The sequence below is a fragment of the Chiloscyllium plagiosum genome, unplaced genomic scaffold (genome assembly GCF_037043375.1).
Source record: "Chiloscyllium plagiosum isolate Xiang-an unplaced genomic scaffold, Cpla_swu_hap1 HiC_scaffold_6, whole genome shotgun sequence".
Lineage (NCBI taxonomy): Eukaryota > Metazoa > Chordata > Chondrichthyes > Orectolobiformes > Hemiscylliidae > Chiloscyllium > Chiloscyllium plagiosum.
Window position 1 is genome coordinate 33,669,948 of NW_028270144.1, and position 23,502 is coordinate 33,693,449.

The 23,502-nt window shown below is 41.5% G+C and overlaps 1 protein-coding gene across 2 annotated transcripts in view; it reads left to right on the plus strand.

Moving 5' to 3' along the window:
- Positions 1-9,332: 9,332 nt before the first annotated feature.
- The window catches only part of ndfip2 (Nedd4 family interacting protein 2), a 108,956-nt gene continuing 94,786 nt past the window's right edge, over positions 9,333-23,502 (plus strand). Inside the window, exon 1 of one of the 2 annotated variants that reach the window (XM_087987978.1) lies at positions 9,333-9,582. In XM_087987978.1, the coding sequence (XP_087844104.1) occupies positions 9,556-9,582 (27 nt within the window). In that variant the 5' untranslated portion in view covers positions 9,333-9,555. The remainder of the gene's footprint in view (positions 9,583-23,502) is intronic. The other variant, XM_087987979.1, reaches the window with a different exon arrangement.

Genomic DNA, 23,502 nt, shown 5'->3' on the forward strand with positions numbered 1-23,502 from the left:
GGAGGAAAGGGGGAGTGAGGGATGAGTGGGGGAAGTTGAGTGAGTGAGGTGAGGGGGAGAGGGGCGAAGGGGAGTGAGGGGGGGAGGTGTGGGGGGGAAGGGGGAGGAGGGGGGAGGGGGAGTGAGGGGGGGAGGTGTGGGGTGAAGGGGTGTGAGGAGGGGAGGTGTGGGGGGGAAGTGTAGTGAGGGGGGGAAGTGTAGTGAGGGGGGAAGTGTAGTGAGGGGGGGGAAGTGTAGTGAGGGGGGAGCGGTAGGGAGGTGGGGAGAAGGGGAGGAGGGGGGAGAAGGGGAGGAGTGAGGGGGATGGGGGAGAAGGGGAGGGGGAGAAGGGGAGGGGGAGAAGGGGAGGGGGAGAAGGGGAGGGGGAGGAAGGGCAGGAGGGGGAGAAGGGGAGGGGGAGGAAGGGCAGGAGGGGGAGGAGGGGGGAAAGGGGAGGGGGGAGAAGGGGAGGGGAGGGAGAAGGGGGGTGGGGGAGTAGCAGGGGAGAGAAGGGGAGTGGGGGAGTAGGGGAAGAGAGGGGGAGGAGGGGAAAGAGAAGAGGAGGGGGAAGAGAAGAGGAGGGGGAAGAGAAGAGGAGGGGGAAGAGAAGAGGAGGGGGAGAGAAGGGGAGTGGGGGAGGAGGGGGGAGAAGGGGAGGAGGGGGGAGAAGGGGAGTGGGGGAGGAGGGGGGAGAAGGGGAATGAGGGAGGGGGAGAAGGGGAGTGAGGGAGGAGGGGGGAGAAGGGGAGTGAGGGAGGGGGGGGAGAAGGGGAGTGAGGGAGGAGGGGGGAGAAGGGGAGTGAGGGAGGAGGGGGGAGAAGGGGAGTGAGGGAGGAGGGGGGAGAAGGGGAGTGAGGGAGGAGGGGGAGAAGAGGAGTGAGGGACAGGGGGTAGTGAGGGAGGAGGGGGGAGTGAGGGAGGGGAGGGGAGAGGGCAAGGGAGGGGAGGGCTGAGGGAAAGGGAGTGAGGGGGGAGAGGGGGAGGGAGGGAGGGAGGGCTGAGGGAAAGGGAATGGAGAAATGGGAGGAGGGAGTGGGAGCAGGGAGAAGGGGGAGTGGGAAGGGGAAGTGGGTAGTCATGCAGGAAGAGGGTGGGGCAAAGTTGTGAGGAGTGGTTATGGGGTTGCAGAGAGGGGGAATGGAAGAGGTAAGGGGAATAGGGGAGGGAATGGAAGAGGTAAGGGGAATAGGGGAGGGAATGGAGAGGGGTGGGGTGAAGAGAGAGCAGAGGGGGAGGAGAGGTGGGAGTAAAATGGAGTGGGGATGGGAAAAGGAGAAGACATGAGTAGGGGAAAGGGACTGGGGAGGAGGGTGGAAAGGTTTGGGGGAAAGGTTTTGGCTGGGGGAAATGGGTGTGGGGGGGAACGAGGAGGTATAAAGAGTGGAATTTGGGTGGGGGGGGGGGCAGTGAGGCTGATAAGAGAGAGGGGTTGTAGTACCCAAGGACATGCCATGGTGGGAAAGAGTAAGAATTTTATTGGTGATGGGATCAATGGTAAATGTGAGATTGTGATGATGCACATGGGCAGCTGCAGAATTGGTCAAAGATACTTGGATTGACATAAAAAGGCAAAGTTTTTTTTATTCTTCTAAATTACTGTCAAAAGATTTTGCAATAACCGTTATCCTTGTTATTAGAATTCTATTCTTCCTTGCTGTTTCAACAGAGTTCCTCTTTTCCATGCAATTTCCTCTTCTGAAGATCACAATTGACATTGGAAATGTGCTGGAGATATGTGCAGACTAAAAGACCTCACATAATTCTTTCTGATGTGCACACGTCTTCAATTGAGTTACACCTTGGTGCACACATGCCTAACTCAAAAAGAAGCACACTAGAAGTGGGTTTCTGCGTATGATCAGTGTTGCAAATTTTGCTCTCTCCAACAAGTAGTGATTTACACTGGATGGCAAATTCCACAGGTGCTTCATTGGCACAATATTTGTGTAGTGTGATGCTGGGAAGTTTCAGCAGGATATTCAAATAACAGGCTGTAATTATGAAGCAGTGTTAACCATAAATCAACATCCATATATAACAAGCAGCATTGTACCATAAACAGCAGCACAAGGCTGACTCCGTTTTTGTCCTCTTTGCTCACTGCTACCAAAGATTGTTATGGAAACTTTGCTTCTAGTACGAACATTCCTTACCAAGGACGAAACATGTAACTGAGGAGAACACAAAGTAATACATCATAACTGAGCTGATTGATTTTGATCAGAGATAAGATTAGGTAACTAAGCACGGAGAAAGATTTCACGATTGCAGGTCTCCATGAATTTTGTGATACATTCAGAGAAACATGAATAGGAGTAGGCCATTCAGACCCTTTGAGCCGACTTCAAGATTGTAGATAATGGCTAATCATCAATCTTCTCTGCATTATGTGTATATACCCGCTAATATATGTGAACTTTGCATTACGGTCTCCTTTTTACAATAGTTACTTGTTTTACAGGGCTAGATTTTCTTGGCATTGGCAGCAGTGCAGTAGGGTGAAACTGCTACCCAATATTTTGATCTTGTTTGTACTCCCAGACTATTTTCCTTCAGACTTGATTGTAGAGGCCTTTCACCAAACTTGCTGCAACAAGACAGAAAGTTTTATTGGTGCTATTAATGAGACCACCACTCAAGTGCTGATCTTTTAAATTAAACAGCTTAGGGCTAAGATGTCCGAAAGCATAACTGTCAAAGGAGTCAAGCAATTGTGAAAGGTAAAAGATGGTAATGTTCAAAGAATAGCAAATTTTCAAAGGGCTGCAGAGAAGATTAAAAAGAAAGGGTAACACAACCAAATTACAATCTGGAAATGGGAACCACAGCAGGTCAGTGAATGAGTGACATGTCGTATAGGAAAAATACAAGAAGCATGGTTTAGTGATTTGAGGAATTTTTATGCAAGGTGGATGGGAGACAGAACAAGTCTGGCATTGAAGTTTGTTTGCTCTTTGTGCTTCTAATTATTATACTTGGTGTGTACTTGTTGATGCATATTGTAAACAGTTTTTCTGACTTTTCAATTTGCCAACTTAATCAAGTGAGTACTTCTATGTTTATGGACAATTTAGCATGTGGGCAATTCCACGTAACCTGCACATCTTTGAACTTGGAAGGAAACAGAAACACCCAGAGGAAACCCACACAGATACAGGGAGAATGAGCAAACTCCACATAGTTACCTGAGGCTGGAATTGAACACAGGTCCCTGACCTAAGGCATCAGTGCTCACCACTGAGCCACCTCACTGTTTTCCAAAGGCAATGTTTTCTCCTGTAACTATGTATCAGGTAAAACGTTACTTGCCTATAACAATCATATAAGGTGTGATACTTCTGGGAAATATGCTTGTCATAGAGAGTAATATATGGATTCCATTTGGAAATGCCAAGCAACATTGTGCCAATTGTTGAAAGTGCATATGAACAAAACACATGGCCTACTTACTGAAAACAACTGACATTTGTAAAGCACTAGTTACATTGCCAACATCCCACGGCACTTCGCAGGAGTATAATCAGACAAGTCCGGATTGTGAGAAGTTGTAGCATTTGAGTCAAAGATTGTGGTTCCTAGTGAAGAAATGCCTTGATTAAAAATTCTGTTCCTTGTTTTCAAAGTCCTTTGTGGCCTGCTGCATTCCTACCTTGAATTTCTAGCTGATTCTCTTTATCCTGCATTATATGTTAGACAGGCATTGTAACAAACTTAACACAGTGGGAGGGGTTAAGAAAAGTTTTCCAAAGAACTTGTGTCATTGGCATTTAGTGCAACTTGTTATTTGGCGTTGAGGATCACTCATAGTCATAGAGATGTACAGCATGGAAACAGGCCCTTAGGTCTAACTTGTCCAGGCCGACCAGACATCGCAACTTAAGCTAGTCCCACTTGCCTGCACTTGGCCCATATCCCTCTAAACCCTTCCTATTCATATACCCATCCAGATGCTTTTTAAATGCTGTAATTGTACCAGCTTCCTCCACTTCCTCTGGCAGCTTATTCCGTAGACGCACCATCCTTTGTGCGAAAACGTTGCCATTTAGGCCCCCTTTATATCTTTCCCCTCTCACCCTAAACCTATGCCCTCTAGTTCTGGACTTCCCCACCCCAGGGAAAAGACCTTGTCTATTCACCTGTTCATGTACCTCATAATCTTATCAACTTCTATAAGGTCATCCCTCAGCCTCCAACGCTCAAGGGAAAACAGCCACAGCCTATTCAGCCTCTCCCTATAGCTCAAACACTCCACCCCTGGCAACATCCTTGTAAATCTTTTCTGAACCCTTTCAAGTTTTACAACATTCCGGTAGGAAGGAGACCAGAATTGCATGCAATATTCCAAAAATGGCTGCAACATGACCTCCCAACTCCTATATTCAATGTTCTGACCAATAAAGGAAAGCATACCAAACACTTTCTTCACTACCTGCGACTCTACTTTCAAGGAACTATGAACCTGTACTCCAAGATCTCTTTGTTAATCAAAACTTCCAGGACCTTACCATTTATTGTATAAGTCTTGCTCTGATTTGCTTTTCCAAAATGCAGCACCTCGTATTTATCTAAATTAAGCTCCTCTGCCACTCCTGATCCCATTGGCCCACCTGATCAAGATCCCGTTATAATCTGAGATAACCTTCGCTGTCCACAACACCTCCAATTTTGGTGTCATCTGCAAACTTGCTAACTATACCTCTTATGCTCACATTAAAATCATTTATATAAATGATGAAATGTAGTGGAGCAACACAAATCATTGTGGCACACCACCTCCAATCTGAAAAGCAACTCTCCAACACCATCACCCTCTGTCTTCTACCTGTTACAATATGGGGTAATCCCTCCTGCTTAATTTAAAACCAGCAAAACAGAAAAGATTTTTCCCATGCAGTAATCTGTAAAAATTCGAATGGTCAAGAACTATGAGAAGTAAAAATTAACGACTTTATTTCTTAAAGTATAACAGAGAATAATTAAGTAACCACTATTTACAATTTCTTTCTATAACCTATCTTTTAGCTTCTTTTTTATAATACTAGTCTAATAAAATTCCCAATTAAAATTTACAAAACAACACTTCTTATCTCAAAACGAGACAGCGGTAGGTTCTTGTCTTCTTTTTTCCTTGTTAGGAATTTCTATGTTACAGGTTACTGATTGAAAAGGGACTTTTAAGAGAGAACTATTTTCGAGCAGCCTGTTTACATGCCGAGTCATGGCAGTTCTCCTCTCAACTGTTCAATTTTCCCCGGTCCTACTCCAGTGCATCAGATTGTGTCATTGGCTTTTAAGGTTGTCAATATACTCAATTCAAGCTTGAATGGAGTTTGTTATGCTTTGGGTATAATTTAAACTGATTGGCTGAATTCAAATTTGTTTTTGTCTGCAAGCAACAAACTAATCAAGTGCTTCGACCTAGTATTACATTGTTGCCATTTTTGAGTACACTTGGTGCTGGATCCGGTAGTTCTGCTGCTTTTAACTCTTTTAGGGGTATACCCACATCTTCATTGCATACCTTTCAGCCAGTTCTGTATTGAAATGGCTAGTTCTTCCTATATTCCATGAGATCTAACCTTGCTAATCAGTCTCACATGCTGAACCTTGTCAAATATCCTACTGAAGTCCATATAGGTCATGTCAACTGCTCTACCCTCATCAATCCCCTTTACTGCTTCTTCAAATAAACTCATTCAAATTCATGAGACATGATTCCCCATGCACAAAGCCATGCTGACTACCCTTAATCAGTCCTTGCCTTTACAAATACATGTAAATCCTGTCCTTCAGGATTCCTTCTAACAGCTTTCCCATCACTGATCTCCGGCTCACCCGTCTATGGTTCCCTGGCTTTTCCTTAACACCTTTCTTCAATAGTGGCACCAAATTTGCCAATCTCCGTCTTATGGCATTTCACCTGTGACAATTGATGATACAAATATCTCAGCAAGGAGGCAGCAATCGCTTCCCTTCAGGTACAACTAATCAGGCCTTGGGGATTTATCCACTTTTATGCATTTCAAGATATACAGCACCTCCTCCTCCTCTGTAATATGGACATTTTTCAAGATATCACCAATTATTTCCCCATGTAATATACCTTCCATGTCCTTCTCCACAGTAAATACTGATGCAAAATACTCATTTAGTATCTCCTATGGCTCCACACATAGGCTATCTTGCTGATCTTTGAGGGGTCCTGTTCTGTCCCTAGTTACCCTTTTGTCCTTTGTAGAAACCCTTTGGATTCTCCTTAACCCTATTTTCCAAAGCTATTTCATGTCCCCTTTTTGCAATCCTGATTTCCCTCTTAAGTATACTCCCGCTGCCTTTATACTCTTCTAAGGATTCACTTGATCTATCCTGACTATACCTGACATATGCTTCCTTCTTTTTCTTAACCAAAACCTTAATTTCTGTAGTCATTCAGCTTTCCGCACACTTGCCAGTCTTTAGAATAAGACTAAGGAACAAGCTGAGGAGTCATTGCTGAGGGACATCAAATCTAACAGTGCTAAACTGGGAAGTGAAACCAGGATTAGGGATAGTCAACATGACTTTGTGCGTGAGAAATCATGTCTCACAAAATTGATTGAGTTCTTTGAAGAAGTAACAAAGAGGATTGATGAGGGCAGAGAGGTTGAAGTGATCTATATGGACTTCAGTAAGGCATTCAACAAGGTTCCCATGGGACATGGTTAGCAAGGTTAGATCTCATGGAATATAGGGAGAACTAACCATTTGGATACAGAACTGGCTCAAAGGTAGAAGACAGAGGGTGATGGTGGAGGGTTGCTTTTTCAGACTGGAGGCCTGTGACCAGTGTAGTGCCACAAGGATCGGTGCTGGGTCCACTACATTTCATCATTTAGATAAATGATTTTAATGTGAGCATAAGAGGTATAGTTAATAAGTTTGCAGATGACCAAATTGGAGGTGTAGTAGACCGCGAAGAAGGTTACCTCAGATTACAATGGGATCTTGAGCAGATGGGCCAATGGGCTGAGAATTGGCAGATGGAGATTAATTTAGATAAATGTGAGGTGCTGCATTTTGGAAAAGCAAATCTTAGCAGGACGTATACACTTAATGGTAAGGTCCTGGGGAGTGTTGCTGAACAAAGAGATCTTGGAGTGCAGGTTCATAGCTCTTTGAAAGTGGAATCGCAGATAGATAGGATAGTGAAGAAAGCGTTTGGTATGCTTTATAGGTCAGAGTATTGAGTACAGGGGTTAAGAGGTCATGCAAGGTTTGTGAAGGTTTGTAGCTCAGGTTGAGGTTTAGGGTGTAGGTTTGCTCGCTCAGCTGTAGGTTTGATATCCAGACGTTTTATTACCTGGCTAGGTAACATCATCAGTGGCGATCTCCAAGTGAAGCAAAGCTGTTGTCTCTTGCTTTCTATTTATATATTTGTCCTGAATGGGGTTCCTGGGGTTTGTGGTGATGTCATTTCCTGTTCATTTTCTGAGGGGTTGATAGCTGGTATCTAGATCTATGTGTTTGTTTATGGCGTTGTGGTTGGAGTGCCAGGCCTCTAGGAATTCTTTGGCTTGTCTTTGCTTAGCCTGTTAAGAGGTCATGTTGAAGCTGTACAAGACATTGGTTCCACCACTTTTGGAATATTGCATGCAAATCTGGTCTTCCTATTGGAAGGATGTGAAATTTGAAAGCGTTCAGAAAATATTTACAAGGATGTTGCCAGGGTTGGAGGATTTGAGCTATAGCAAGAGGTTGAATAGGCTGGGGCTGTTTTCCCTGGAGCATTGGAGCCTGAGGGGTTACCTTATAGAAGTTTATAAAATTATGAGGGGCATGGATAGGATAAATAGACAAAGTCTTTTCCCTGGGGGTGGGGGAGTCCAGAACTAGAGGGCATAGGTTTAGGATGAGAGGGGAAAGATATAAAAGAGATCTGAGGAGCAATGTTTCGTTTTCATGCAGAGGGTGCTAAATGTATGGAATGTGCTGCCAGAGGAAGTAGTAGAGTCTAGTACGATTGCAACATTTAAAAGGCACCTGGATGGGCACATGAATGGGAAGGGTTTGGAGTGATATGGGCCGGGTGCTGGCAGGTGAGATATCTGGTCTGCATGGACAAGTTGGACCGAAGGATCTGTTTCCGTGCTGTACATCTCTATGACTCTATGTTTCTCTGGCTACATGAGGATAGGTAGGAATTGAATGTGGTGACTGCAGTCCCATCAAGGAGACAATAGAGAGGCCTTGGGGCGAGATGTCATCTGTGTAAAAGGCTCTGGACAGATTGAGTAGGTCATGAGCATTTCTTATAGTGTATCTGACTTTGTTAAAATGCGTTTTGACAATGTGGTGAGGGCAGAAGCCTAACTTAAGGAAGTTGTGGGAAAGACAGAAATCACACAACAGGTTTAATTTGAAGCACTAACTTTTGGAGCGCTGCTCCTTCACCACCTGATGAAACAGGCCCTTCGACCCAACAAGTCCCCACCGACGCGCAACCCACCCAGACCCATTCCCCTACATTTACCCCTTCACCTAACACTACGGACAATTTAGCATGGCCAATTCACCTAACCTGCACATTTTTGGACTGTGGGAGGAAACCCACGCAGACACAGGGAGAATGTGCAAAGTCCACACACAGTCGCCTGAGGCGGGAATTGAACCAGGGTCTCTGGCGCTGTGAGGCAGCAGTGCTACCGTGCCGCAGCAGTGCTACCGTGCCGCCCATTGCTAGTGCTTCTAATTAAACCCGTTGGACAATAACCTGGTGTTGTGTAATTTTTAACTTTGTACACCCCAGTCCAACACCGGCTCCTCCAAATTACGGGAAAGATGCATGGACATGGATTTGGGACAGTGGAAGACCAAAGAGGAGAACGGGTGAAGCAGAAAATAATGTTTCTAAAAGAGCTAGGTCAGGGAGCTCAACCAAGACCATCCTTCGAAGAGAGAGAAAAAGTTTCACCCTTCTTTCGATTCAGAACCAGCGGCTAACGTACGGCTTTGCTGTTTTTCCTGTTTTAAAGAGTTGGGTTGAGGGGGAGGGGATTTGGCGCTCTCCGGGGTAAACCCCACCTCAGGGCGCAATGTTTCCAGCAGGGGAAGTCCAAAGGAAACTGCTCACCACAGCAACATCTTCGCTTAGTCACGGAACATTTCTTCCTGGGCTGGAGCTCCGCTGACGAGTCGGCGGTGAGGGGGCGTGGCCTGCGGGCGAAAGGGCGTGGCCGACGAGGAAGTGGGCGGGGACAGCCCGGCCGCGCCTCTCCTTGGTTCCGTGGCTGGAGGCGAGACGTCACAAAGGGCCGTGCCGGCTGGGTTCGCGCAGGCGCAGAGCCGGGGGATTTTTTTTTTTGTTTGTGTGTCCGTGTCTGCGGATCGTTGATTTTCGAATCGTCCGGCCGAGTGCTGGAATAGTGCGTGTGTGACAGAGAGAGAGTGAGTGTGAAGAGATTAGGAAGAAAAGGAAGCGGGATTCGAAAGCAGGGTTGAAGGAGGACCGAGTTCGGGCGGCAGGGAAAGGATCCCGGGACCGAGTTGCGGCTAACGGACGTTTGTGAGAGGCGGACGCCGAGGCAGCGAGAGAGAGCGATGGAGGCCTGCAGTCGCTACCAAGTGGTGAGTTCACCGTCAAATGGACGCCCAGGGAGTGTGACCGTGCAGACGCACACCGTGGGGGATGCCTTACTTTCCACGCAGTGTGCGAGGCCACGCAGCGGAAACCAGCCCCGGATCCAAGGAGCCGGTTCACCCCGCGCCGTGTTTCACCTTTGCTCTTCGGTGCCGTGCCAGCCTGTGTCCCCGTCAAGAGTTTATTTAACGGTCACTCTCCTCCTGCACGTTTTAATCGGGCTGCCTTTCTAATTTTTCTCCTTTTTTTGGGGGGGGGGGCGAGGTCAGCCCAGCCCACTCCCCCTTACCCCACCTCCGCCTGCTACTGTAAATGCGTCTGTGTCCATCGTGTTTTGTTCTAACGGGAGGATGTTTTACCGTGTCTGTATGTGGTTTTCACCCCGTCGGTGCCAATCCTACTGCCCCGATCAGTAGTGACTTGGCTGTCAGTGTGTATTTGTGTAGAGTAGGCGATCCTACTGGTGTGTGTGTGTTTTTAATGTGCCTCTTGAAATCCACCCCCAGACGGAGGACGCTGGAGGTCTGTCAAAGGCAGATGACAGGTGGTGCTTGGGACTGATACCCTGCACTGACGGATCAAGTTTTGTTGACCTGTCAGATTTCTGCTGTGAAGACAGAATATCACAAGCTGACCTGTCACTAATATGAATTTCCTTTCCGGAGAGAAACTGCTGAAAAAAAAAACATGTAGATCTGTTTGTTTCACTCAGTTAACTGTGGACCTTTAATTTCTTTCAAGTCCTGTAAAAATGAATGTGAAAAGATTTTACCCTCTTTTAACTTTAGAACTTTGTCCTAAAGGATTAGTTTTAACTATTAGCTCAGTTTGTGGCTACAATTGAAGGATTCATGAATTTTATGTGGTGATCAATGAACCACAATAATGTCATTATCAGTGATGTTCAGTTGACATTCAAAGTTGATGTAACAGAGGCTGACTGGAATTCAATATCATTTGTATCAGCAAAATTCAACTTTGAGTGTTTTAGTACATAGTATAGGTTTTTCAGTTTATTCAAAGCTGTGTTAGGAAGCAGCAGTAAATGTCTTATTTATGGAATCATTTTGCTTGTGTGATTGTTGAGTGCTTTTCCAAAACTGTTCTGATCTATTTCATTTTGGTCCTATTTTCCTTGTACATTTATGCTGATGCGCTATACCATTAGCTTTTGAAAACACTCAGACACCTCAGTTATGAGGTTGAGTTTCTTCATAGAGTGCATTTAATGGAAATAAATATTCCCAAGTCCTCATCAAATGCACAAGGAAATGGGATGCTGCACTATTGGGGAAATTTTGTCAGAATTAGTGAAACCTTGTTGAAAAGACTCAAAGTTCTGAAGGGATATGTGAGAAGTAAAGTGACAGAGCCTTTGGAGGGTATTCGAGAGAGTAGGACTGAGGTGACACATTCTTTTGCCAATGAGAAAGTACAAAGATTGGTTGAGGTCAAAGGAACATTGTGATTACAAAGTATACAGGGCTCATGAGATTGGCAGAATAGAATGGAAAAAATAATTAAATTATTTCAGAAGAAAATAGGGTTTAAATTTAATGGCTGGAAACTAATGTTGAGCAAGAAGGATGAAGATTGTGAATGTGCAGGACTTGGTGCAAGTAAGATGTAAGTGTGAAAGCATTGTACAAGTTAGGATTTTAAGGAGTATCCGTTGGAGGTCAGTTAGGACATTGTTGAATCTGGAAATGTGAAAGAGCTGTTGATGTTTTAGTAGTGGAGGGCCCGAGATGAAAGTAAGTTTAAGGCCTTGTAGAAGTGAAAGTAAGTGATCTTGCAGATTGAGAGAATATGAGGAATCAAACTCAGCTGATGGTTGAATAGAGCAACAATGATGCAGAAGGTTTGCTCAAGAGAATAGTTTGATTGAGGTGGAGTTGATGACAAGTAAGGGCTGTTTTTGGTTTGCAGACATCTTCCTGACTGGCTTCAGCGTGAAACTGGTCTAGTATTGCTATTTATAGATGTCTTTCTACTTCAAAGAAAGTTCTTAATACTTTCTTTAAAAAAATCTGAAAACTAGCATAAAATCTGGACTTAATTTTCTAACATTTTAATACCACTAATCACTATTTTTAAACTGAAAATCCAAATGTTTTTAGCACTTTGTATGACATGTTTGCTTGTTTACTCAAAGCTCCAGCTGTGGTTTAAATAAGTGTTCTACTTGCTTGAACTTGCAACAGGTCAAAGAACCAGGGTTCTGTAAACTCTTGTAAAGAGATCTCTTGGTCTTTGCCAACACAATGCATTCACCTTGTAGTGTCTTGTTAAATGCAGTTTTTCCTTCAGTGCTGTCAAACACCAGATACAACCATTGAATCTTTTATTACCTAAATTGTGTGAAGCGCAACCCACCCAGACCCATTCCCCTACATTTACCCCTTCATCTAACACTACGGGCAATTTAACTTGGCCAATTTACCTAACCTGCACATTTTTTGGACTGTGGGAGGAAACTGGAGCACCCGTAGGAAACCCACGCAGACACGGGGAGAATGTGCACGTTCCACACAGAGTCGCCTGAGGCGGGAATTGAACCCGGGTCTCTGGCGCTGTGAGTTGGGCCGAAGGGCCTGTTTCCACACTGTAAGTAATCTAATCTAATCTAAAGTGTGCTCAAACATGAGAACTTGGACTATAAATCCAGATAATGGGGAATTTTGTTTAATTATTGAGTATTTCACTTTTGGAAGCTTGGCATGTTTCAACTTAATTCACAGATTATGCATGTCAGATCTGTGGATCAATTTGAGAATTGAGAAATATGGCCAGTGCTTTTTCTGACCTCAGTTGTCCCTATATATTTTTTTTCAATGCCATTGAGGTTTAGTAACTATTCACAACATTTATATCTTAGTCCAAATATTAGATCTTAATATTTGCAAGTCACGGTGACTTGTTGGGATGGTTGGCTAGTATTTGTTTGCCCCTAAACCCAATGGCCCAGATTTTACAGCTGGAGTGACAATAAAACAGATAGTTAAGGAAAAGCAAATCCATGATGCTATCTATCTTTATTCAGTGACTGTTAATTTCATCCAGGATCATAATTTGTTAAAAATGTGTTTGCCATCAATGTTGAACCGATTAGCCTAAACTTGATGCATTAATCCTTCCACTTCCACTTGAACAAGTGTGTAGTACTTGAAATTCTGTTCTCCAGCACCACATGGGAATTTTGAAGATTATGGGTTGTGCTTATGTAATTTCCACATTTTTCTCAGCATATTTGGATGTATTCCGTCCCTCCTAGTGATTTATCAACTTTAAGTGCAGTTAAATTTTCTCGATAGAGGAGTAACCCACCAACCTCCTCTTTTGCACTGTTACTTTGACAGTATCTTCTTTGATAAATGCAGGTACAAATCAGCCTGACCATTGCCTCCCTGCTACACTTCATCTCTTGTTACCCTTTTATTATTTGTAAGTCAATAGAAGACTTTAGATTCCCATTCAAGTGCTGTCTCCTTGTTATCTTCTTGCCTCTTTTAGTCATTTTTCTCCTCCTTTCTGAGGTTTATACATGCAGGTTGATTCTCACTTGTATGATCAAGCTGATACCTGTGAACTGCACATTTTTCCATTTTAATCTTATTCTTTGTTGCTTTAGTCATCCATGGCTTTTGTTGACCTACTTTTCCTGTACTGAAATATATCTTGACTAGAGCTGAAGCATCTTCTTTAGGACAGCACATTTGGTCTCTTAGAATTTTGTCTGTGGTCTTTGTCTGGATTTGTTTTTACTCCACTGAAATTTGTTCTACAGTTAGTATTTTGACTGTGGATTACTTCTCATCATCTTATGTAGCTAAGCAGAAACTTGTGATGCTGTGATTACAGTTTCTTAGTTCTCATGTTGCAAACAGATATTTATTTGATTCATTCTTCCACTTGATTGAGATAGAAATACCTGTGCTGAACAAATACAGATTAGACAAAAAAAATGATGCTACTACCTGTAAATTCTGAGATTGATATGGTTTCATAATTCAGTATTGGTTATACATATTTGGTTGTACTGTTCTGTTTAATATATTGGTCAGTAAAATCTTGGCCTTGACAAACTTCTAGGATTTATGCAACACTCAGCTTGTGGGCTCATGTTATGTTAGCTACAGGCCTGTCAGTTTACCATCTTCCTAGGTAAGGTTTAAGAAGCAATAATTAAAACAAAAATAAAATCAGCATTAACCGAGGACTCCCAACAGCAACCCCAGTTGCTAAAAGAAGTGGTGATGGAGATAGCAGAGGGCTTTGCCATAATCTTCTTATCTTACCTAGGTGTGGAGAGTTGCCAAAGGATTATAGTTTGGCATTTGTGACACCCTTATTTAATGTGGGATTAGTAGGGTAGGCAATGACCGAGTGATATTGTCACTGGACTATTAAAGCAGCGGTCCAGATAAGGTTCTGCTGAGCCAAGTTCAAATCTCACAATGGCAGATGTGCAATTTGAATTCATTAAAAATCTGGGCTTCAGAGTCTAATGGTGACCATGAAACTGTTGCTATTGTTGGTAAAATCCATCTGATTCACTGATGTCCTTCGGGGAAGGAAATCTGCCATTTTTATCCGGTCTGGCCTTCATGTCCCTCCTGACCCACGGCAATGTAGTTGACCCTCAATTACCAAATTACTGGCTAACAAATACTACCCTGGCCAGCCACATCCATGTCCTGTGGTTGAATTTTAAAAACACCTGTAAGGATAGCCCTAACAACTGCAGGCCTCCTGGTTGATGATCATTAGTGAAAGCAAAAATCAGGGAATTGCAGCAAAAGTCAACAGGCACTTGGGAATATTTGAGTTAATTAAGGATAGCCATTGTGGATTTGTAAATGTCACATTGTGTTTGACTAATGTTTTTGATGAAGATACACCAAAAAATAGAAGAAAATGCATTGGATATTTATATGGGTTTTAAGAAAGCCATTGTCAAAGTCAAGGGCTGGTAAATAAAATTGTGACTTGGAATAGAAAGATGAATGGTAACTTGGATTTGAAAGAAAAAGACAGAAAGACAGTAAACATGATGACATATGGTTGTTTCTCAGATTGGAAGACAGTATTATTGTTTTCTGAGGGTAATTGAATTTGAATTTTTTGAATTTGAATTGAATTTATTGTCACGTTTACCAAGGCACAGTGAAAAACCTTGTCTTGCGAGCAAAACAGGCAGATCACATAGTTAAGTAGTATAGATAGTAAATAATAGGTAAACAGTGGCAGAAACAAAAACATAGGTACAGGTGAATGTTAAGAGTTTGAGTCCGTTCAGTATTCTAACAGCAGTAGGGTAGAAACTGTTGCTATGACCATTAGTTCATGATGTGACTTCTGGTTGGAATGCAGAATAAAATTTCAGATTTTACAATGAAATGTAAGTGATGGGGAAATATGGGTTGACTGCATCGGGGCATAGAAAGGTTAGCAGAATGGGAAAGCAAGTGGCAGAAAGAAGTGTAAGGTGATGTATTTTGACAAAGGAATAAGGAGAAGCAATATAGATTAAATGGCATAATTCCAGTGTGTACAGGAACATAAAAGTCTGACTGGACCACAGGGGTGCTTTCTCATTAGAGAGATGACTAGTAGTCATTTAATCCAACTGTCAATGTGACTCAAAGCAGTTTGCAGCCAATACACAGATAGGAGGGGTAACAGATAGCATTGAGGGGCGGGGAGGCTGCACAAGGATATAGACACATTGGGAGAATGGGCAAAGAAGTGGCAAATGGAGTGCAATGTGGGAATGTGAGAAGTTATGCACTTAGTCCATGCCACCATTCTTCCAACTACTTTCTAAATGGGGAGAAGATTCACAAATCTGAAGTGCAAAGATTCTAGTCCTGGATTCTCTCAAGGTAAACATGCAGGTTGAATCAGTAGTCAAAAAGGCAATGCAGTGATAGCATTTATTTTGAGAGGACTTTAATATAAAAGCAGGGATGTACTTGGGAGGCTCGATAAAGCTCTGGTCAGACCACATTGGGAATATTGTGTGCAATTTTGAGCCTCATATTGCTGGAAAGATGTACTGGCCCTGGAGTGTGCTCAGAGGAGGTTCATGAGAATAGTCCCAGGAATGTAAAGCTTAATATGTGAAGAACATTTGAGGTCTCTGGGTCTATACTCGGTAGGAGTTTAGAAGGATGAGGGGGATCTAATTGTAACTTAGAAATTACTGAATGTCCTGGACAGAATGGATGTTGAGGAGATGTTTCCTTTGATAGGAGAGACTCGGACCCAAGGACACAGCCTTAGAGTAAAGGGAAGACCTTTTAGAACAGAGGTAAGGAGAAACTTCTTCAGCCAGAGCGTGGTGAATGTGTGGAATTCATTGCCACAGAAGGCTGTGGAGGCAAGGTCATTTAGTGTATTTAAGACTGAGATAGATAGGTACTTGATTGTCAAGGCAATCAAGGGTTATGGGGACAAAGTGGGAGAATGGTGTTAAGAAACTTATCTGAAGGAGAAATTGAGCACTTATCAGCCATGATCGAATGTCAGAGCAGACTCAATGAGCTGAACGGCCTAACTTCTGCTCCTATGTCTTAGGGTTTTAGGGGGAGAGGTTGAGAAAGTGAGTGCTTCATGGTAACCTCCAGTATGGCAGTCAGCAATGCTGCATCATAAATCATCTGTCCAGCCAGCTGAGCTGATGGACCCTTCCTTCTGGAGGTTCATGTGCAAAAGTCTGTGAAACTGCAGGACATGTTGAGTAAGCTGTGTTGAAAGCACATTAGATATTGGGCTTATAAGTTGTAATATTGAATACAAAAACAGGGAGGTTATGCTGAACGTGTATAAATCTCTGGTTGGGCCACAGCTAGAGTATTGTGTCCAGATCTGGACACTATTGCAGGTACATAAAAAGGTGTAGAACAGATGTCTGAATAGTTCTCCCAGACAAAGGATTTTAGCTCAAAAGATAGGTTGGTGAAGCCAGCTTTGTTTTCATTCGAGCTCAGGAGATTGAAAGAGACATTTGATAGACATGTACAAGATATTGGGATTTGGTTAAATCAGTTGACTGAATGGTTGGTTTGCAGTGCAGACTGACAACAACTGTACAAGTTCATTTTCCACACCAGTTGAAGATCAACCTGCCAGCCTTTGAGATAAAGACCTGACCTGCTTTCTTGGGTGTATGTATAAGATCCCATTGTACTGTTTTGAAGATCAAGGGCGTTAACCCCAATATCCTGCTAAGATATATTCCTTGATCAATGAGAAAAAAATAGATTAACTGATGGTTATCATGTTGCTGTTTTTGTGGCAGCTTGCAAGGTGAAAATGGGATGCTATGTCTGCTGTCTTAAAGTGCTTTGTGAAATTGAGGTCATTAAAAGGTCTTAGATAAGTGCCAATCTTACCATTAAAAAGTAGGATTTGAAAGCAAAGTATCATCTATAAACAACCCCAAGCTTGAAGTTCCTCTTTCAGACTAGTTTTAAGGCCAATTACAAAATGTGGGCGTATCTCTGATATTTATTTCCCAATTGATGTGTTCAAGGTGGGTATTAGTGAATTGGAAGTGATGTACTTGCTTAGAGCGACCGGGTCACATTTCTGAGGTATAGACATAGGATTTCCATGTACCTCCGATTCTAGCTGAAAAATAGCTGTATCCTTTCGAAATTTTGAGGAAGAGTGAGTAAGCAGTGTCATATGGAGTATAGTAAGCCAGAAGCCGGATAACATTAAGTACAGAAATTAGAGATTTGAAAATGTTTGCTTTGAAAATTTGCAACATTATGTGCATTGCTTAAACAGTAGTGATCACACTATGGATGATTTTTTAAAAAAATGAAACATAGATGACAATCACACTTTTCAAACACAAGGTTTTTTTAATTGTAAGCAGCAAAATCTTTTATAAATTAATATGACTCCATGACATGTGAAAATCTGTCGTATTGTGCCTGATGGTAAATGTCTATCTGCATAATATTAGATTAAAAATCTGTTGTCTACGTCTATTTCCTGTTAAGAGAAAAGTACCTACTTTCATTGTAAAGCTTTTCTCCAACCAGGTTTCTTATTTCCACATTAATACTGTATTTGTAAATTTGTCATGCTTTAATTATGTTCTTCAATCAGCATTTGTATCAACACTTTGCGATTTCTTATAAGAACCATGGAAAGCACATGCTGAATTATGTCTTTATGTTCTGTTCAGTTGTTCTGCATGCTCCCATCCCATTTCATCTGAAGACTATATTCAGGAATTGATCCAGTGTTTTCCTCCTTCTGATGTTGTGAATATTACCAAATTTTTGCATATCTGGACAAATGAGGGATGATCAACTTTGGAAGATCAAATTCAGGTACAAATTGTACAATCAATGGCAGAACTCTTCGAAGCATTGATGTCCAGAGGGATTTGGGTGTACAGGTTAACAGATCCCTCTGGATCCCAGCTTGGAAACAGACCCGTCGGTCCAACTTGTGCATGTCAATCAGATATCCTAAATTAATCTAGTCCCATTTGCTATCATATGGCTAGCAAACCCTTGCTATTCATATACTCATCCAGATGCCTTTTTAAATGTTGTAATTGTACCAGCGTCCTACATTTTCTCTAGCAGCTCATTCCATACATGCACTACCCTCTGCATGAAAACGTTGCCCATTAGGTCCCATTTAAACCTTTCCACTCTCACCTTAATCCTATCCCCTCTAGTTTTGGACTCCCCTAGCCTGGGAAAAGACCTTGCTATTTACCCTATCCATACCCATCATGAATTTATAGACGTCTATAAGGTCACGCCTCAGACTCCGATGCTCCTTGGAAAAATAGCGTCAGCCTATTCAGCATCGCCCTGTAGCTCAAACTCTTCTACCCTGGCAACATCCTGGTAAATCTTTTCTGAAGCCTTTCAAGTTTAACAACAACATCCCTATCAGAGGGAGATCAAAATTGAATGCAGTATTTCAAAAGTGGCTTAACCAATGTCTTGTACACCTGCAACATGACCTCCCAACTCCTGTAATGATTGACCCCCTGGTTAAGCGTGCTGTCAGTTATCTCTCCTGAGAGAGCAGCCCTGTGATTCTTTGGGACTGTGGTGACTTTTCCTTTTCAAAATATTATTACATTCTGTACTTTTGCGCAAGTGCATGTTATGCTACAAACTGTATAATGTACAACTCGAGGTTTAATGCCATTTTCTTTCTTTCAAACTTGCATTTTGGAAGTTTGTATTTTCGATTAAATCCATGTTAAAAATTGTAAATCCAAATCATTTATACTCTTGAGTGCATTTCATGCTGGACATCACTAATAAAGCACAGAGGTGTACCTATGAATTGTCTTCCAGAAGGTGTGCAATAAGGTTCTACAATGAGTGAGCAAAATTGGGAGCACATGAAATTTTTGACAGCCTCTAACATGGAGTTGAGCGTATATGCACTTGGGTGTGCTGTCTCTGCCCAGTGGGGCTTCCCGGAAGTGTCTGGACAATGATCTCCAAGGATAAATAGGAAGTTGCGTATCCAAATCTGGAGATGCCACTAAGTTAGGAGTAACAATGGATAGTGCATATGGGAGCAGGCAGTTGCAGAGGGCATTTGCAAATTGAGACTGGGAAAAACGTGACAGATAGAGTTCAATCTTCACAAATGTGAGGTTTGCTCACTTTGGATTTAAAAAAAATCACCAAGTATTTTATCAATTGCAAGAACTTAGATACTGCAGAGCAGCAAAGACATTTGGAATTTTAATTACAGAAGCGATATGATGCTAGTGGTCATGTATGATAAAGGAGACAGTTGACCATTATCTGAAATAGTCTGAAGACAATGGTGAGCCAGTTGTTGAGTGTCTGACCAAGTCAGACTCTCAATTTGATTTCCATCCCTTGTGAAGAATGGAACATGAAAATAGCTGAACATATTGATCATTGGAGAAGTGCAGTGCAGATTTACCAAGAGAATACGAGGTAAAAGTTAAATTCTGGGGATAGTTACATAAGTTCGTAACCTTGAGTGCAGAGGATCGAATAAAGATCTGTTCAAGATGTTAAATGTACTTGATAGATTAAATGCAGAGAAACCATAACAATGGAATCAAGATGAACAGGGCATAATTTAAAAATATATAGCTGGGCCATTTGGGAATGAAATCAGGAAGCGTTTTTTTCACACTATGCAGTACAAAAGGAAAATTATCTCCTAAAATGTAGGTGATGCTGGACATTTTCCAAACTAAGGGAATTATTTTGGGAGGTGTGCCATACCATGAGTAAATAGAGTTAGGGTTCAAATCGGTCATGATCTAATTGCTTGGCAGAGCAAGCTTGATGCGAACAGGAGTAAATGATTGGTCTAATGAACCTCCTATCCCATTTCTTCATGTCGTTTGTGCATTTGGTGCTGAATTGGCAATTTTGACTTGTCTTGGCTAATTAACTGCAAATGAAAAGACACCTAAATGTCGAAATTGACTACGTGTTTAATAGATCCAGTTCCCAAGTAAATTATTTGAAGGAGCAACTCTTAATTTAATACAACAGAAATGTGTGACCCCCTTGGTTTATTTTCACATACTTGATTTAAAAATAGCAAGACACTACGCTTGAGATTAAGGTTCAGTTAAGTGTCAGTTGCACTTGTACTCTGTTTAACTGTCATCACTTGGTTGGTGTTCTGATTAGTCATCTTACTTGGCATTTCATCATGCTTACATTGGAAATGATGAAGCCAGTACTCTAAAGCCGCAGTAGTTCAATGAATTTGCTCGTGGGCTTACCAAAAATGGAAAGACAAAATGTTTCTCTCAGTTTTCGGAATTTGGATGTTTAGAAACAACATCATAATTATGCTTTATGGCAAAGATTTTGGACAAAAAGTTTAGGCCAACCTTTTTTCCTATCATTACTAAAGTTTTGACTTTTTTATTCAATTGTAAATGATTAAATGAGCACCAGAGTTTGGTGCTGCTCAAACTTGCTTGTCGAAATACATCATTCTTTTGAAGTGTTAAAACATTTCCACTCAAAATGTTTTCTGGGTTGGCAGTTTCTCCTCCTTTGTAGTTCTATCCATGGCCACCAATTTCATCTTTTTTTATACTCGTAAAATGTACTTATTAAACATATTGTTCACTAAATTGTGTTGCTGCATTCTTTATATTTGGAATAATTTACATAGGAGTTCCTTTTGAATTTTGTGAATTTATCATCTGTAGCTGGGAGATTAAATGGTCCAGTATATTAATAATGGCTCGTCAGTTGCATATTTTAGAGTAGCAGAATATGTTGAAGATGGAAATAGCTGGAAGTAATTCTGTGATATGTTTAAATTCATGGCTCAACATTGTTCCATTGAACTGGAAGAAGTTCTTTTAAAATGAGGGATGGACACTGTTGCAAAGGCTTTGTACATTGGCATTATTGGAAATATCATCGTTTACAGTTTACTCTGCAAAACAAACCATCTTAGTTTATTTTTAGCCTTACAGGAAGTGGTTTTTGCAGCTCTTGCTCACCAAGTCCAGAATATTCTAGAACAAGCCCTATTGTACTTAAGATCTATTTTGGTGAGTCCTCATCAGTAGTGTTTAGACGCTACCGTACCGTGACTGAACAGTGATATAGTCTAAATTTTAAAAATCCATTTATTAAAACGATAATTTGAACCTTCTCCAGGTGAGGGCAAGAGCAACTAATTTGAATCAGTGTCAGCCAAAAAGTAGCATTGTACTCTTTGAAGTTTTTGCGAGATTAAGTATATTAATTGCATTATCTTGATGCTCAGTTTTTACTTGTTAAAAAGCATTCTCTGTTGAGGTGTATAAGTATTGTCAACTTTGTTGCTCGATTAAGAACCACATTCATATGTTTAATTTTTGATAAAGCTGTGTTCCCAGGCTATAATATGTAAATGAGAATGAGCTGTATTAAACTGCATTGCTACCTTTGATAAGATCTGATTATCTATATGCATATGAATCATTGTTTCCATTATGCAGCATTTTGTTGGACCTGCCCTCTCTTTCACTGTGATGAGGAGTTATTAGTTTTAAACGTTCTGAAAAGTGTTATTGGGCCTTTAATAAAGCTAGTTTTCAGTGCTTACACCACTTACTTTATCTGCTGTGGATTTTTCAGCTATTTGGATCAGTTCCCAAACTGCTCAAAATCCCAAAAAATAAAGTTAAGGCAGCTTTCTGCTTCACTCAGTAACTTAAAGGGTTTCCAGAGAGCACTTAGAAGGACAAGGGCCAATCATTGATGGTCACTGGGTCAAAATCCTGTTACTTCCTTAGGATTGTTTTTGTTGTTTTGTATCTGTTCTCATCAATTTGTTATAATCTCTTGACACTTGCCCTCTTCCTGATATCCATATTATTGCTAATTTTAGTTGGCAGTTCCATTTCTTGGCTGTGAAATCTTAGAAATTTGAAGTAGACCACAGGAAATCAACTCTGAATTTTGAAATTTCCAATTTTAAATGTAAGCTTTATTTTAGCTTCAGTTCCTTTCATAGACCATCTGTATAAGCCTTTGTTATTTCATTAATTCTTGTGTGCAATATTTAGTTTCTCCATGAAGCATTTGTCCACAGTGTGAATAAAACATTTAAATCAATAAATTTTAAACTTACTAAGAAACAAAACATGCTTTTGAAAATAGTTATCTTGCACCCATGAGGACCAATGTAAGAAAACACATTAAAAAGAGAAGAATAATTTTACATTGCATGAAAAGCAGGATGCTGATTTGTTGATTGGTAGACTTTGGATGGAGCATTGTCATGGCAGTGTTGCAGGGAACAGTGGTAATAGTACTTTGGTGAATTGAAAGAGCTCAATGAATGGCCAACATATCATTTATCTGTTGACTGGACCCTGTGTACGAATACATGTAGCTTCAAGCATGTGAACCATACCGGAAACCCACTTGCTCATCTTAAATGAGTTGTTTTTATCACTGTTGGCACTCTATGGATTCTTCATTAAATGAGGTAATTGCAGAATAACTATGAACCTTGGATGCTGTTTTAAAAAAAAAAGTTGAGGCTGGTTTCATATGGCTCACATTCTGACCAAAACGCTGTGCTTTCTAATACAGTCCACCAGATATGCTCACATATAGTATCACCGAAGTAGAAATTCATGAACCTAATTTGTGTGGTAGGTCAAAATTTGTTTGACTTGACAACAGTATCCTGTTCATGGAAAGTACATAGTAGCAGCATGAAAGATTCACCTTCTCTTGTTCTCAAATGTTTGTTATTTCATGCTTACCGGAGTAATTTAACTTAGACTGATCATCTTTGAAGGCCTAAAGTGCAGATGGTTATGCAGCCTGGTCTTCTCTAAGAATGTTCGGACACTAACTTTAGTTTTGGAGACCTGGACCTGATATTCTATAATTAACTAGATAGTTACCCTATTCTTGTAGTATTTTTGGGCAGTTTACCCCTTCCTCCATCCCTGACAGTGTCCAGCCTTCTCACTCCCACCCCACCACCACAAACTCTCAGAAGCAAATAGTCTTTAAATATTTGAAATCGATTAGAATGCAAGTCACAACAAACTTAAAAAAATTCTGCTTGTAAGCTGCAATCATGTTGGTCTTGAGTGGAGTTACTTGAGCTAGTAACATTCAAAGTAGACATGTACTTATACCTTCTCCTCAACAGCCTTGCTTCAAGACAAGAAGTTCTGATTGGAAAGTAAAAAGAGATGCACATTTTCCTTTGAGGTCAGAGGCAACTGCCATGTCATTTGCTGACTGAATGATCCAAATCAACATTATCTAATGTAGGGTGGGATACGGCCGTCTCCAAGAGAAAGCTGTTGATTAAGTTCTCTTCACTGAGCTTTTAAGTGGATTATGTATTGATTTTGTATTGCACTTTTTGGTGTATTGTGTCCA